Source organism: Cynocephalus volans, chromosome 2 (genome assembly GCF_027409185.1).
Source record: "Cynocephalus volans isolate mCynVol1 chromosome 2, mCynVol1.pri, whole genome shotgun sequence".
NCBI classification, from domain to species: Eukaryota; Metazoa; Chordata; class Mammalia; order Dermoptera; family Cynocephalidae; genus Cynocephalus; species Cynocephalus volans.
The window spans coordinates 33813242-33829241 of NC_084461.1; the positions used below are offsets into that span (position 1 = coordinate 33813242).

General features: G+C 32.5%; 1 protein-coding gene across 2 annotated transcripts in view; it reads right to left on the minus strand.

Annotated features, from left to right (window-relative positions):
- NUP155 (nucleoporin 155) overlaps positions 1-16000 on the minus strand; it is a 55568-nt gene that overhangs the window by 7183 nt on the left and 32385 nt on the right. For both annotated transcript variants that reach the window (XM_063086282.1, XM_063086281.1), the window contains exons 20-29: positions 15257-15372; positions 12897-12994; positions 11019-11149; positions 8269-8460; positions 7409-7547; positions 6578-6713; positions 5650-5803; positions 5333-5437; positions 4502-4656; positions 543-672 (exon numbers count right to left, since the gene is read on the minus strand). In XM_063086282.1, the coding sequence (XP_062942352.1) occupies positions 543-672; positions 4502-4656; positions 5333-5437; positions 5650-5803; positions 6578-6713; positions 7409-7547; positions 8269-8460; positions 11019-11149; positions 12897-12994; positions 15257-15372 (1356 nt within the window). The remainder of the gene's footprint in view (positions 1-542; positions 673-4501; positions 4657-5332; positions 5438-5649; positions 5804-6577; positions 6714-7408; positions 7548-8268; positions 8461-11018; positions 11150-12896; positions 12995-15256; positions 15373-16000) is intronic.

A 16000-nucleotide genomic window follows, 5' to 3' on the forward strand; every position in this document is an offset into this window, starting at 1 on the left:
CATCCCTTCCTCCCTCTGACTAAAGATAAAGAAAATGTCCTAGGGAATGGCAGTGCCAAAAAATAGAACTTGGGTCTCTAAATCCAGCATGTAGAGAAAAGTTACCTAGCAAACAGGACATCCACTCTGATTTTTGCAAATGAGAAATATCCTTTTGTATTTACACCATCAGATATTTTTGAGTCTCTTAGTTAAGGCCGTTCAGCCTACCCTACTTCACATGTCTACTTATTAGCTTCCAGAATAAATAGTGAATGTGATGTAATCCACTTGCTATTGGAACAGTTTGAAAAAACCTTTAGAAATGCCATAGAGAGAACTTCTAAATTATAGAAATGTTTTTATGACCCAAGTGGTAGTATCTTTAAGACCTCTTTAAGATTTATATATAAACATGAAAATAAAATACATATAGGCAGGAGACTAGAATTATTAATAATGACTTCTACAGACCTAATACTTGCCAGAGGAAGAAGGGAAAGTGGAATTACTATGTGGCTACCACTCAATTTGGACATAGCTTAAGTATCTTTATCACCTACTTCCATTTTTTCTTCTAATTCATGAAGGAATTCACCATCTGCAGCTATTGATGAAATGGCAGTGGAACTTTTGGCACTAAGAATGGCTCGAGCAATGTACTCTAGTCGCTGCTGAAGTGAAATTTCTGTGCTAGGAGAGAAAATCCTTATTTTTAGTTACACAATTTTTTAAGGATTGAAGATATAAAGATGCCTATTAGGATGTATTATTTTATGCCAAATGAACATAAAAGGCCATTTGTACAGCACGGTGTTGGTAACACCAAGGTCAAGGGTTCAGATCCCCGTACTACCCAGCTCTCAAAAACAAAACCAAAGGCCTTTTGAAATTTGGAAAAATTATTAGATGTTTTTGAATAAATCTAATTATTTTAAATTTCTAATTATTTTAAAGAAATCCACAATTTTATTTTATTTATTTATTTATTTATTTTCCCAGAAGAAATGTTTATTTAAGAATTAAGGGAAAGCAAAAAACATTAAAGCATAGGAATACATAGACTGAATACAAGTTGTCTCATTTGGTCTGAAATCTTGAAAAAGTTACTCAGATACTTACCTGAGGTAGATTTAGGTTGGCACTGCTGCAAGGGAACCTCTATCCATCCCAGAAGTTACTTTCTAGTTTTGGTTACAGTCTCCCAAAGAAATCCAAAATTTTAGACAATAAAGAAATGCTTATGTTTATGTCTAAAAAGTAACTTCCTATTTTAAAACTTTAGTTCAGTATATTAAAATTAAGGAAAACATTCTTTATTACTCCACATATCTTCACTTCTCTACCTTAATATGGTCTATATTATATCTCCTCTTCCAAACAGCACCTAGAGTGAACACTTAAAAACAAAAATCAGATTATGTCACACTTTCTTAAAACCCTCTAATCACCTTAACTACTCCTCCAAACTTATCTCCTTGTACTCACTTCCTAGTTCACTATCTCCAAGTCTACTGGCTTTCTTTTTTGTACCCCAAACACAACAAACTTGTATTTGCAGTGCCTCTGCACAGACTATTGTTACCTTGCTTAGACCACTTTTCTTCCATTTCTATACACAGTTGCCTACTTGTTGTCATTGTAGTCTAAATTCTGATGACACTTTCTCTGAGCCGTTCTCTGACCACTCCTAATGAAAGTAGCTCCCCACCTCCAGGCACTTTCTACTATACAGTATTATCTATTTTTTATCTTATTTATAGAACCTGAGCTCATTTATTTATCTATGTTCCTTACCTACTAGACTGTGAGCTCCTAAGAAGGAGGGATAGTATCTCTCTTGTTCATTACTGCTTCCTGCATGCCTTGAATATCACTGGTGCTAAAAATATATTTGCTGGCTGAATGACTGACAAGTGTCAGAAAGCCACAAGCACAGATCCCATGGTTGCCAGCTTTAGGCCTTTCTAATCTCCTATCAGACCTTGTTCTTTGACATTATGAAGCAACTTGGTATTAAAAACAATGAAACACACCCATTTACTTCTTGGCAACCTCTCAGATCAACCAGTGTTAAATTCATCTTTTGATATCCCTATCAATTCCAATCTTAACTTTCAGAAAAGGTCTTATTTAAATTGCCTTTTTCTATAGTCATGGTTCCTATATTTATTTCCTTCTAAAAAAAAAAAAAATTATCTCCTCCCTCTTTTCTTTCTTTCAAAGTAGAGGTATGTATGACAGTTAATTAGCACTGACCAGCTTTTTTTTTGTTATTTTTTATTCCAGACTCTCCTGAGAATCAGCCCTTAAGGTTACACATAAAATACTCTGTACATTCAGGAGTCCTATTTTTTAAATTGCTTTCATTTTTTTTCTCTCTCTGAACTCTAAACTCCCCATCCCCCTGCCTCTAACACACACTTGAACCAAACATTTAAAAGTGAGTAATATTTCCAAGTTATTTAAAATGTAACAGTCTATGGCTGCCAATTCATTTGGTGTAACTTATATATGCAAGGAGAATGTAGTAAGAAAGAGGGTATGTGTAATGCAATAGTTAGAAAAACATTTTTATTGTGGAAAAAGACTGTGAGCTGAGAGCTAAAGAGTATGTAAACAGTGTATCTTACATGGGGAGGAAATTAGTTTATATGTGTGTTAAGTGGATTTGGATAATGGATGTTCTTAGAGAATTTTTTTTACAGCTAGATGGGAGAAATAAGATCTAGTGTTCTATAGCACTGTAGGGCGACTATAACAACAATTTATCGTGTACTTTCAATTAGCTAGAAGAGAGGATTTTGAATGCTCCCAACACAAAGAAATAATAAATGTTTGAGGTGATATGGTGATTGAACTGATTTGATCATTACACATTGTATACATGTACTGAAATATCACACAGTACCCCATGAATATGTCCAATTATTGTGTGGATTAAAAAAATTTTTTAAATAAGACAAGAGAATTTGTGTACTTTGAGAATATGATGATTTTTATAACAACAAAAAAGGTGAATGAATAACTATTAAAGGGAGGGTAATTAAGAGCCACTCTTGGTTTTGGAGCAATACCAGCATGATAAAAATGGCTTACAGAGATTTGTATGGTAATAGTTTCTAGGACTAACTATCTAAAAGGAATGACCAGAGTAATCCAGAAATGAGATGCTGAAGGCCTGGATTCAGACTCAGTCCATGCGTACCTCTAGCATAGTATAGTACATAATAGGCACTCAAACACTGGATAAATGAATTAATTACATAATCTTAAGATATATAACTATATTAAATTAAATATTTAATAATGCTGTCAATTCTTAACTATGCAAACTGTAAATTAAACAAGACCTTTACTAGAAACTTGCCCTTTAGGCCTTTAACAAGCCTAATTTCCTTTTTCTTCCTTTTATTAAACCAAAAACAAAGAAATTAATGTCCCTTCATACAGGTCATCTGCTACATGTTAGGGGAACTTAAAAATCAAGTGACTATTATGACCAAGGAGGGCAAGAAAACCAAGACAGCTTTGGGTCAACATATACAATAAAAACACCTACATGAGCAGAAGTACGTCCACAAACACGTATTCACACTTGCTATTAGCTGTAACTGAACTCTTTAAGCAACCATTCTGGCTGTGATTTAATAGCTCTGCTTCAACACCTTCCCCTAATTTAATCAATTACCTGTTTTTAGAAATAGGACTTGTATTATTACACATGGAAATTCCACATGAAAACAGAGGGTCAAATTAACTATCTGTCCAATATTTTATTAAATTGTCTTTCAATATGATAATCTTATTAGAAATCTAAATGTTTATCTTAACAGGATTCTTAACAATCCTCAATATATATGCTGTAAGACCTTTTCAATAATTTAAATCAACGTGGGAGAAGAGGAAATTAGTCTGAAATTAGTAAAACATTTAAAATTATAAGACTTTGAGAAACAGGTTTTGTTCTTTTAATTAAGAATAGTAATTAAGGGCTGGCCCATGGCTCACTCGGGAGAGTGTGGTGCTGATAACACCAAGGCCACGGGTTCGGATCCCATATAGGGATGGCTGGTTAGCTCACTGGGTGAGCTTGGTGCTGACAACACCAAGTCAAGGGTTAAGATCCCCTTACCGGTCATCTTTAAAAAAAATAAATAAATAAAAGAATAGTAATTAACGGCTGGTACTAGGAAGGAGTCTAACGGCATACTTTAAAGAAAAGGATTTAGAAAACAGTTTGAATAAAAGGTGTCTAATGAGTCTTTTTTTGGTACCTCCCATGTATTATTATTAAGAACAAAACAAAAAGAAAAAAGAACTGTAAATTTTACGTAAATCCAAGTAAAAGCATAAAAATTCTACTTATGTACACATAAGTATATACTTATAAGTATATACATAAGTATTCATATTTATGTTATACACCTGAATGAGGTTTTATTTAAATTGTAAATTCTAGCTGTAACTACATATAGCTCAGTCTTCGATCATTCTTCACAATGGAAATATTTTGCCATACCTATGCATGTCAGCCAATTTGGACAGAACACGAGCAGCGTTACTAAAACTTCTGTTCTTCTCATAATACCTCCAGAGTAAATCCATGTAACGAACTTTGTTTTGATCAACTTTGGCCATTCGGACTAGATGTGGCTCCAGAAATGGAGAGGCAATCTGGAAATTGTACAGTTATTCAGAAAAATTTTCTAACCACCTAGTTGCCTTTTAGGTAGAAAATACAATATTTTAAAGACAACTATAATTATACCTTCTTTCACAAAAACAAGCAAAATTATAATCTAACATAAACAGATAAAAGAGAAGGCAATTTTTCTTATTAAAAACGATGTCTGTTTTACCACAATTAATAAAAGAGTATCTAAATAATCCCACTAGGTTGATAAAAATAATTTATAATAAAATTACAAATCTTTTAATAAACTTTAAAAATACAGCTATTATTTACTAGACTCTGAGCTCAAAGGCATCCTTGAAATTATTGAATATCACGTATTCATTTCACAGACTGAGGAACACTGAGACTTAGGATATGTTAGAAGTAATACAAGAGCTAGGACAATTTCAGGTCTCCTAATTCATAATCCAGTAATTTCTACCCCGCAATATAAAGTATCCTAATCAACTTCTAAATACTGGAATAAGAAAATTAAGAGTGATAGTGTACTTTGCCCCTTAGGAAAAGATACTGCATAACAGCTCTATGCTAACATTTAATAGTAAGCACAGAATGAGAAATTACATTTCCTAAAAGTATGTATGTGCTTAAATTATTGTTATGCACCTTAAAAATAGAAATTAACAATACTGCAATAACTTTTTTTCTTTTTACCTGTAACAGCTTATCTGCCAGGTCAGCTTGTATTAGCCAATTATAAAGGGCAATACTAAAGAGCTCATCCTTGGATCGCTGAGCCAATTTAAGCATTTGTTCAAACTGAAATAAAGGAAACAGTAAAAATCAGCACAGTTAAAGGCTCTATTTGCTGGCTATCACAACCCCTTAGATCTACAAACCCCTAGTTAGAAATCAAGAATCCTTAAACTTCTAAGAGCTACTATCTTTCCCAAGATGATTATGTCACCACTATCATGCACAACTTCTAAACACAGTGTATTTTCAGGATGAAAATATGCTATGTCCCTTACATGATGGCCTGCTTCTTCGTTACTCAGCATATTGGGATCAGATGACAACACTGGAGGACCAGGTTTTTTGGGTACGCTTGGAGACTGAGGAGCAGCCTTACTTTGATTTACCAGTTCTTGAAGTGTGTCGGTAATGCACTTGTAACTGTTTAATCTGAGAAAGAATAGAAAAGGGACAATTACATAATTTAACTAGAAAGCAACTAACTTACCTTATCTAATTTAAATACATACAAGAATTTGAAGAATACAGATACATATTTGCTTTTAAAAATAATACAAGGAGCAGGCCAGTTAGCTCAGTAGGTGAGAGAGTGGTAATGATAATAACCACAGTTCAGGGTTTGATCCCCGTACTGGCCAGCTGCCAAAAAATAAATAAATAAAAATAATACAAATCATATACTTTTTCAATAGGTTTGGGAAGTGTTTGGTTAGATATAAAAGGGTAAAAATCACAAAAATGAATATCAACAAAAAACATGTTTTAGACAGGGTATATATTTCCTTTATGGACATAAACTTTTCTCTTTAACAATCTCTACAAACTTGTATACATTTCAAAATTACCTTTTAAAATAAAATACTAATCTTCACCTAGAACCAGAAATTGGAGGGGGAAAAAGCTAGTTTTGTTTTCAAATAAACAATCCCACTGAAAAAAATAACACTAATAAAGTTTCATGTTCAAAAAAATTTATAAGCCCTTAAGAATTTTCAATAGACTAAAATTTTACCTCTAGGCCAAGAATTATAATCCTGATTTAAGCCTTTGATAAAATAACAAGTTATTTTTACGTGAAAGCATATTCAATTTTGCAACAGTTATACTTGAAATGTTATTCCCCTAATACTATCAATCAAAACTTTAAGACAAGAAAAGTCTATATCCATAAAGCTGCCAATTTGCTAAAGTATTAGAACTTGCCTTTCTTGGAAAGCCTGAAGTCCGACTATGTCTTCTTCTGGTTCTCCATGTTTATAGAAATGAAGTCCAAGGCCCTGAGGATCTTTTTTCTCTGCAGCAGTCAGAGAAAGTTCCACTACCCCCTCATAAAAACGCACTAATGGGAAGGAAAAAAGACAAAGACTTAAGGTTTATTAAGTTCAATACATTTTTCCTTACTTGGCATATAAAAATAATGATCAAGGTTATGTCTCCACTGTACATTAGTCACTCTGGTGAAAAGATCGTAAAATATTTCCGATGAGTCTACCAAAGAAAAGGTCCTAAAATGTCTAAAAGACAGCTATTAAAAATATTTCTTCATTGGAAAAAAATTTCATGTTTAATAAAAAGGAGGATTTCAGTTCCTTGTTGGGAAATAAAAAAGAGGGGATTTAAAATCATAACTGTGCAAATAGTTTTAGCCTTAACATTATGTTAGATTTGATTTAAAGTAATTTTTTAAAAAGCAGACAGGTTATATTTTTAAAATTTGTCAAAAATTTTAAGTATCTTAAAAATAAATGTAACCCAGAGAGCAATCTAATACATACAATAGTATAATTGAACAAAAACTGAAACTCCAATGTAAAAACGTCACATATATGAAGACTTAAAGAGATTCTGCAGAGGTCAGTGTAGTCATCAAATACTGAAACACAAAGAATGAATTTCCTGTGTCATATCACGAGGGCCAGTGACGCTGAAGGAAGATTTGCCTTAAAGAGACTTCATCTTCACCTTGCTTTAGTCGCACACTGCAATTTGTGTTCTGAGTTAAGTAAAAGATATGAAGAACATTTTGTTTCTCACCTTGTCTATACTGAGCACAAACACTGGAAAGATCCACTTGATTGCTTATTTTTTGATACTCCTTTAATGATTCCCTTAACATTCTTTCCTTTTCGGTTTTATTTTGAACTTGTCGGGAACGCTGGAGAAGCTCATTTGCCTAGAAGAGATAAAAAGAACTTAAGATATAAAATCAAGCAGACAGATGATGCTGTCAACATAAGATTTAGTCTATGTCTAAATTTATATGTGGCTTATTACCATTAAAAATGAAAACAACTCTACAAACTTACTTCTTAATTTTAGGCAGAAAAGTTTTTGACCAAAAAATCCTAGCTATTATTAATTCCTCTCACAAATATGTTAAGCAAGATAGCTTTTGTCTGGTAATTCTCTTGCCTAGTCAATACATTACTGGTCAGCAGGCAGTCCATGCAACACTGTTTTATTTATTTTTCCACCTGTAGGAAAGGATCAATAAAAATTGCCCCATTAACTCTAATTTGTTATAGACTTACTTAAGTTTTAGTGATTTTCCTTAATATCCAAGAACAAAAATGAATTCCTTAATAGCTAAATTTTAATTTTTAAATTTAGTGATTTTTTTCCCTTAATTTCTAATCTTTGTCTTCTTAAATATGGTCTAGAAATATTATCAAAGATTCTTTATGAAAAGCTTAAAAAGAGTACACATGTATCTTAAGAGACCATGTATTCCAAACCCTTTCTTAGATGAGAATTCTGAGGCTAGATTAAGAGATCTACTTGAGGTCATATATTAAGTAATACAATACAGTTCCTGATTCCCATTCTAATGTGCTTTTCATAATACCATGAAACTTCCTGTAAGAAACACTGAAATAGGTAGCAAAGCATCATACCTTAGAACAAACTGCATCATCAGTGCTATAAAGAAGTGGGCAGATATCTTGTAAATGTAAACTAATGCCATCAACAGCAGCATTATCTCTGATGTAGCAGTTGATAAGAGAAGCAATTAATGCCCCAGTGAGTTCTTTGTCCCTGATTACCAGATCTTTAAAGGTGGTGATCTTCAACTGCTCTTGAAATTCCTAGGAGTATAAGAGAAAAATCCTTTTCTTCTGTCAAAAGTATAGCAATATATTTCCACATAGAATAAACTTTCATTAATAACTTAAAATATCCTAAATATTAATAGAACCTATCATTCAACAAAGAAAGTATACAACACTTTATATGATCAGGAAAGAACAATCATGTGGCTACATTAAAATACCGTGGGCTTACATTTCATTTTTCCTAAATAATCTTGGAATTCCATTATTGAAGGCTTTCTAACATTGGAATTTGATTTGCATTTTCAACAAATCTGCTTGTTAAAATGGGGTTCCAAAGCATTAAAATATTCAGTAAAGTATTGTTTAGTGATTTAACCGCTATTCCTTCATTCTAAATTTCAAATATCTGAACTGTGTATAAGTTTTTGGACAAATACTTAATTTGCATTCCCTGAACACAAAATTGCTAATGCAAGGAAGCTCTGCAGATGCATCACAAAAGATACATAGGTTAAAAACCTACCCATGTTACATTATGTTTATCACTCAATAAAACTCAAAAACATTATTGTACCTGGCATAAAAAAGAAAACATTTTTCAAAATTAAACATATTAGCTTAAATTTTAACAAGAAAGAAAAAAAAAAGTGTTTGCTTAAAAGAAACAAAACTGCCAGCAAAAAGGAACAGCTACTCATTGGATACTAATGGAAAGAACTGAAAGATCTCCTAACTTTGAAAAACAGTACTTAAGGGTCAAGGATTTAAGCTTTTCAGGATAATCAAATAGTTCTAGAGGATAAGGGAAAATTATTTTTTTTATAAAATTGCAGCAAATAACCATGGAACGAACCACAAATTTAGAAAATTACCATTTCGTAATCCTAAATGAAATAACCTATTCGGCCACTGATTATCTATGAATGAATGATAAAAGCTGGATGAAAATCTGATGGAAAATTTTACAATGGCAGGATTAACAACTGAATCCAGCAATCAATCTTAGTATCACTAAAAGTAGGACAACCAAACTTTTTATGCCTAATAAATGTAGTCTGATGAACAATGAATACCTATGAAATATTCTATTCTTCCTTAAATAAGTGGGCCTGAAATTAAGCCTATATAGACTTAACTTCCATTTTATAGAAAAAGCAGGAGACAGAAGAACAAGTTCACTACAAGGAGGGTAAAAAACCTTAGAATGTTGGAAGTTCTACAGGACTGATGACCCAATTCCTACAAGGCAGTAACGGGAGGGAGGCGGGGGAGACTGCTCCAGATTGAAAGAAATATAAGAGAAACAGCAAATTCAATGAGTGAACCAACTGTTTAGATCCTAATCTGAATGAACCAATCTATAAAAACACGTTTTTAAGACACAGAAATTTCATTATTTTAGATGCTACCAAAAAATTACTGTTAATATTGGAAGTATAATAATGGCATTGCTGTTATTCAAGGATATGTCCATTTTTTTGTAGAAATACATATTTCTAAATACAGATGCTCTTTGACATTCAATAGGGTTATGTCCCAATAAACCCACCATAAGTTAAAAATATCCTAAGTTGAAAATACATTTATTACACCTAACCTACCGAATATCAGGGCTTAATCTAGCCTACCCTAAACATGCTCAGAACACTTACATTAGCCTACACTTTGGCAAAAGCATCTAATACAAAGGTACTTTAATAAAGTGTTCAATATCTCCTGTTATTTATTAAATGCTGTACTGAAAGTGAAAAACAGAATGGTTGTATGGTTACTCAAAGTACATTTTTTACTGAATGCATATGGCTTTTGCACCATTGTAAAGTTGAAAAATCTTAAGTCTAAATAGCATTTGTTGGGGGGACCATCTATATGTAGCATATAGTATGTATGAGTAAAATGACATTTACGATCTACTTCTAAATAATTCATTAAAGAAGAAAAAAGAGGATAGATTAAAACAAAATTGGTAAAATCTTGAAAATGCTGAATACAGGTGTACATGGGAGTTAGTTGCAGTATTTGTTCTACTTTCATGTATATTTTAGAAACGTTCACAGTTAAAAGGTGGGAATACATTTCCACCAAATGTCCTATATAATAACACTTAGATGAATGCTAATTATCATTCAAATGAGGACACCAAGAGAAATATGAACCATTCATATCCTACAATGGTAAACATCTTTCTTTAAGTAGAAGCATTTAATTTAGGTTGTTGGACCCCTTGACATTACACATGCAAAAATGTGTGTGTATGTGACTATATGCATTTCTTTGAGGATGGAGAGGGATAGCTTTTATCAGATTCCCAAAGGAATCTGTAGCACAAAGGTTACAATCCATTATTTTAAAAAAAATAAGATTTCATTAACATACCACTATAAAGTTATCAAATACTGTAAAAATTTGTGGCTTTGACAAAATGATTTCCTGAAGTTACTATGCTTTTGTGAAATCTTCCTGTAACATACTAACTTTTATAGTGCTTCCCAAAATAATCTCCTCCCAAACCCAAGTGTAAGATGAAAACTCATGCAAAGAAAACAAACTTAGTATTAATAGTATGATCTTAAAGAAAAAAAAAATCCTACCTTCTGAAGTTCTCCTACAATGACAGTAAACTGATGTTCACAAAGAAGTTTCCATAAAGCCAGAGCCTGGTATGATTTTCGAACCAACTGCTGTATTGCCTGAAGTGAAACCTTTTCACTCAGTTGAGCCTCTAATGACAAAACACAACCAACAGTTTTATAAATGATATAGTTTAATTGTTTTCTTTATTTCAAATAAAAATTATACTTAAGGCTGAAATCCCCATCATTCTCCCTGCCCTCATCATAGGCAACCATGATCATGAGCTGTTGTATTCAAGTTTTTATCCTCTCACTATATATATATATATGCTTCTGTGTGTTTGTGTATGTACACTTAATAAAAATATTTCTGTATTTTTAACAATTAAACCGTTGCTTTTTCCACCCAGTTCATATGTATGCAGGCTACCCATACTGATGAATATAAATCTAGTACAGTTGGCCCTCTGTATCCACAGGTTCCCCATCCAAGGATTCAAGCAGCCATGGATTGAAAATATTAAAAATCAAAACTAATAAAAAATACAATAAAAATAATAAAAAATTTAAAATACAGTATAATAACTATTTACATAGCACTTACATTGTTTTAGGTATTAGTAATCTATAGATAATTCAAAGTACACGGGAGGATGTGTACAGGTAATATGCAAGGACTATGCCATTTTATATAAGGGACTCCAGCATCTCAGAATTTTGATATCTGGGTGTGTGTGTGTGTGTGTCCTGGAACCAATCCTCCACGGATACTGAGGAACAAATGTACACTTGTCTTCATTGCTGAGTGTTCCATCATATAAATATACCACAATTTGGGCCATTTTACACCTGAGGAACATTTAGATTATTTCTAGTGTTTGCAACTAAAACAATATGCAATAAATACCCTTAAAGAAGGTCTCCTGGAATACAAAGTCAAGTTTCTCTAGAACTTAGTTTCTCAAACTCTGGATTAATCTATCTGCATTGGTGGGTCATTAAATCAACTCACTCAGTCATGACAGCTTTTCTCCCACCCCTTAAATAGGAAGTAGAATACAATAAAAAAGGAAAAAACATGGCAGTTCTTAAAAAAATCAATAGTATTATTACTATATGATCCAGCAATTGCACTTCTGGGTATACACCCAAAAGAACTAAAATCAAAGACTTGAATTTATATTTGCACACCCACATTCATAACAGCATTATTCACAATAGTCAAAAGATGGAAGCAATCCAGTGTCTATCAATGAGTGAATAGATAAAGTGTGACAATGGAATGTATTCATAAGAAAATTCTGACACAAAATACAATACGGATGAACTCTGAAGACATTATGCTAAATAAAAGCCAGTAGCAAAATGAAAATACAGTATGATTCCACTTATAAGAAGAACTCAGAGTAGACAAATTTACAGAAATAGAAAGTACAATGGTGACTGCCAGAGGTAGGGGAGTTACTGTTTCATGGGTACAGAGTTTTGCTTTGGGAAGATAAAAAAAAGTTCTGGAGATAGATGTTGGTGATGTTCGCACAACAATGTGAATATACTGAATGCCAGCCATTGGACTGTACACTTAAAAAGAGTTAAAACGGTAAATTTTATGGTGCACATATTTCACAATACCAAAAAAATCATAAAGAAAAAGGTGTGCATCATGTTTTCTGATGGAGGAAGAGAAAAAAAATGTATGGGCTAAAAGAATTACAGAAATACATGATATCCATATTGTCCCACTTTTCCAATCTCACTGATAATATTTTAATAAGAAACATTTGTGTTATCAGAGAAACTAGATCTTACTAAGAGAAGTCCACTGTTTTCTATTCAAGTAATAAAACTCTTTTCTGGAGGCATGTACATTTAACTGATTGAGAAGCAATAATTTACCATGAAACTTCCTCTGCAGCTCCTGTTGCATTTGCTGGGTATTTCCATTTTCAGGACGCATAAATCCTATCAGCCTCTGCTGCACTCTGGCAGTAGTACTGAAACAGAAATTGCAGAAAGTGTGTGTGCTTTTAACAGCTTTACTGAGATATAACTCACATACCATATAATTCAACCATTTAAGGGGTGTAGAATTCAATTTTTAAAGATATATTCATAGGATTGTGCAACCATCACCATAAGTTCTGGCTGCAATGAAAAAGAAAAAATTAGCAAATAAGAAAGACTTCTTGGAGTTAAAAATATGATGGCCAAGAAAAAAATTTATTGGAGAGACTGAACAGACACTACATAAAATGACTGAGATGAAATCAATTAAATGTTGAGAATATGAACTAGAAAATTTCCGAGTCTATAGAACAGAAAGACCCCCCCAAAAAAAGGGGGCAGGAAAGGAGAGAAACAAAGGAAGAAAGGGAGAAAATTATGGAAGAGAAGAAACTGATGCTAGATCCAGGAGTCAATATGATTCTCCAAAGAGAATGGGACAGATATATACTACAATAAGAAACAATAGAAGAAAATTTCCAAAGCTAAGTCTTTAGTTTTAAAGACTGAGGTCTTGAAAGAAGACATACCTAAAAATATTATGATATAACTTCTCAATTGCAGTAATAAAGAAAAAAAAAAAGCACAAAAAGTTTCAAAGTAAACACAAGTCATTTACAGAGGAAAGAGAATCAGGTAATGTACCTTTCATCTGTAACATTAAACTTCGGGAAGAAAATGGACCAAAAAGTCTATAAAGATCTGAAAAAATTGGTTGGTCTATGACCTCAAAATTCCATACCCATTAGGCACTGAAAAGGAATAAGGTACTAAAACATGCTACAACATAAACCTCAAACACAAGCCTCAAAACATACTAAGCCAAAGAAGCCAGACTCAAAGACCGTATACAGGACGACTGTTTATAAGAAATGTCAAGAACAGACAAAAATATACAGTAGATTAGTATTTGGGGATGGAGAGTGGGAATGCGGAGTGACTGCAAATGAACAAGAGGTATACCCTCTGGGTGATGGAAATGTTCTAAAGTTGGACGTTCTAAATGTTCTAAAAATGGCTGTACAATTCTATACATTTACTAAAAGTCACTGAACCAAACATTTAAAATGAATAAATTTTACGATACATGAACTAGATCTCGAAGAGCTGTTAAAAAGATTCCTACACTCAGTGCAACTACTGTTGTAGGTATCCAAGAGTTGGTCAAAATTAGGACAAGGATTGATATAATTCTATTATTAAAGGTAAACAAAAATTTATACAATCATTTCTGTAAAATGCAGAAAAGACATTTGACAAATTCTAACACCTACTTAAGTTAAAAATAATAGAACAAATGGATGGATATTTTCTTAACATGATAAACTACATTTATCTCAGCATCTTCCGTAATGGGGAAACACCACAAACTTTCCTACTGAAGTCAGAGAAGACCAGGATGCCCAATATATCTTTACTACTGTTAAACCCTGTTAGAGATATTAGCCTACGCATACAGGAGAAAGCAACTAAAGTTGGAAAAGGTAAAACCATCTCTATTTGCAGATGACAGAATTACATTAAAAAAAAAAAATCAATGAAAAATTCTACTATAAACACTAAGGAGAAATTAGTAAAGTAGCAGGTTATAAAATTAACAAATAGTTGTAGATGTAACTGTAAAATTCAACAAACTGCTTAGAAAATATCCATAGAAGATCATAATTTTAGAAAAGAAAAAAAAAAACAAAAACCTACAACACTAAAAAAAGCTCACAAATAGAATTCCACATGATTCTGAGGGAGAAGGATGGCGGTGGAAGGCAGGGAAAGAAGATAATAGATTCTGCTCAATTACTAATGATGCTGCCTGAGATGAGTATTTGTCGGAATTTAAAACTAACTTCTAGAGGAAGAAAAAACATATGCAGAACTTCTTAATTGGTGTTTAAGGTGAGGAGAGACCTGATCAATCCAATAAAATAAGGAAACAGGAAAGGGGAATAAAATAAACAAAAAACGCAACAAAAAGCACAAATTCAGGATGGGGAGAAAACATTTAACTGATCTTAATAAAACAGTAAGGGGTTAAATTCCCTATTAAAAGATAGACTCTCAAACTGGGTTAAAAAATAAGGGCTAAATCAATCTATATGTTGTTTACATAGTGGCGATGATTGCATAACCTTGTGAATATAGCAAAAACCACTGAACTGTACACTGAACTACATCCTCTAAAAGGATGAATTTTATCTCAACAAAAAAATACAATGAAATGAAAAAGTAAATAAATAAACCCTATTTATTCTTACTTTGGATTTCCTAATGGTCCTCCTGCAAATTGAGAGTTTCTGTCTAGAAATTCCTGCAAACCTTTTAGTTCTTGTAGCACTGACTCCAGCAGTTGGCAAGGAACACTGCTTTCAATCTATAAGAATGGAAGAATTTCAAAGTTTAAAAACACTGAAAAAGTGTATATATAAAAAACACATACTCTGTATAGCTATAATTGAATATAAACAGTTTTAATTTTGAGGTACTCTATCTTCATAAACAGTAATTTCTTGTATCAATTCACACTTGTTGACCAGAATGAAGGATAAAGGATGTCTACCTATCCTAAAGGATTCCTTCCTTCCTGCTCTGATAAGATAGATAAGATACATACAGTAAAATACAAAATATTAAGTGATCACCTCGACTACTGTTTACATTTCTACACAATCACCACCCAGTCCACAATACAGAATATTTCCAACACCCAAGAAAATTTCCTAATGTCCCATTCTAGTCATTAGTCATCCCACCTCTGAGGTAACCACTTTTCTTACTTTTATCACTATAGATTAGTTTTGCCTGTTCTTAGACTTCATATAAATGGAATCATATACCATGTGAGGTGAATACATTCTTATTCTTAGAAATGTGAATTTTAAGACTCTTGTAGTTAAAAAGATATTTGGTATCTTTTAATTTTAAAAAAGAAAAAGCTTAAAATGAATATTTCATATTCCAGATTTTTAAAGTTGTGATGTTTTGTGGAAAAATGTTTTCTT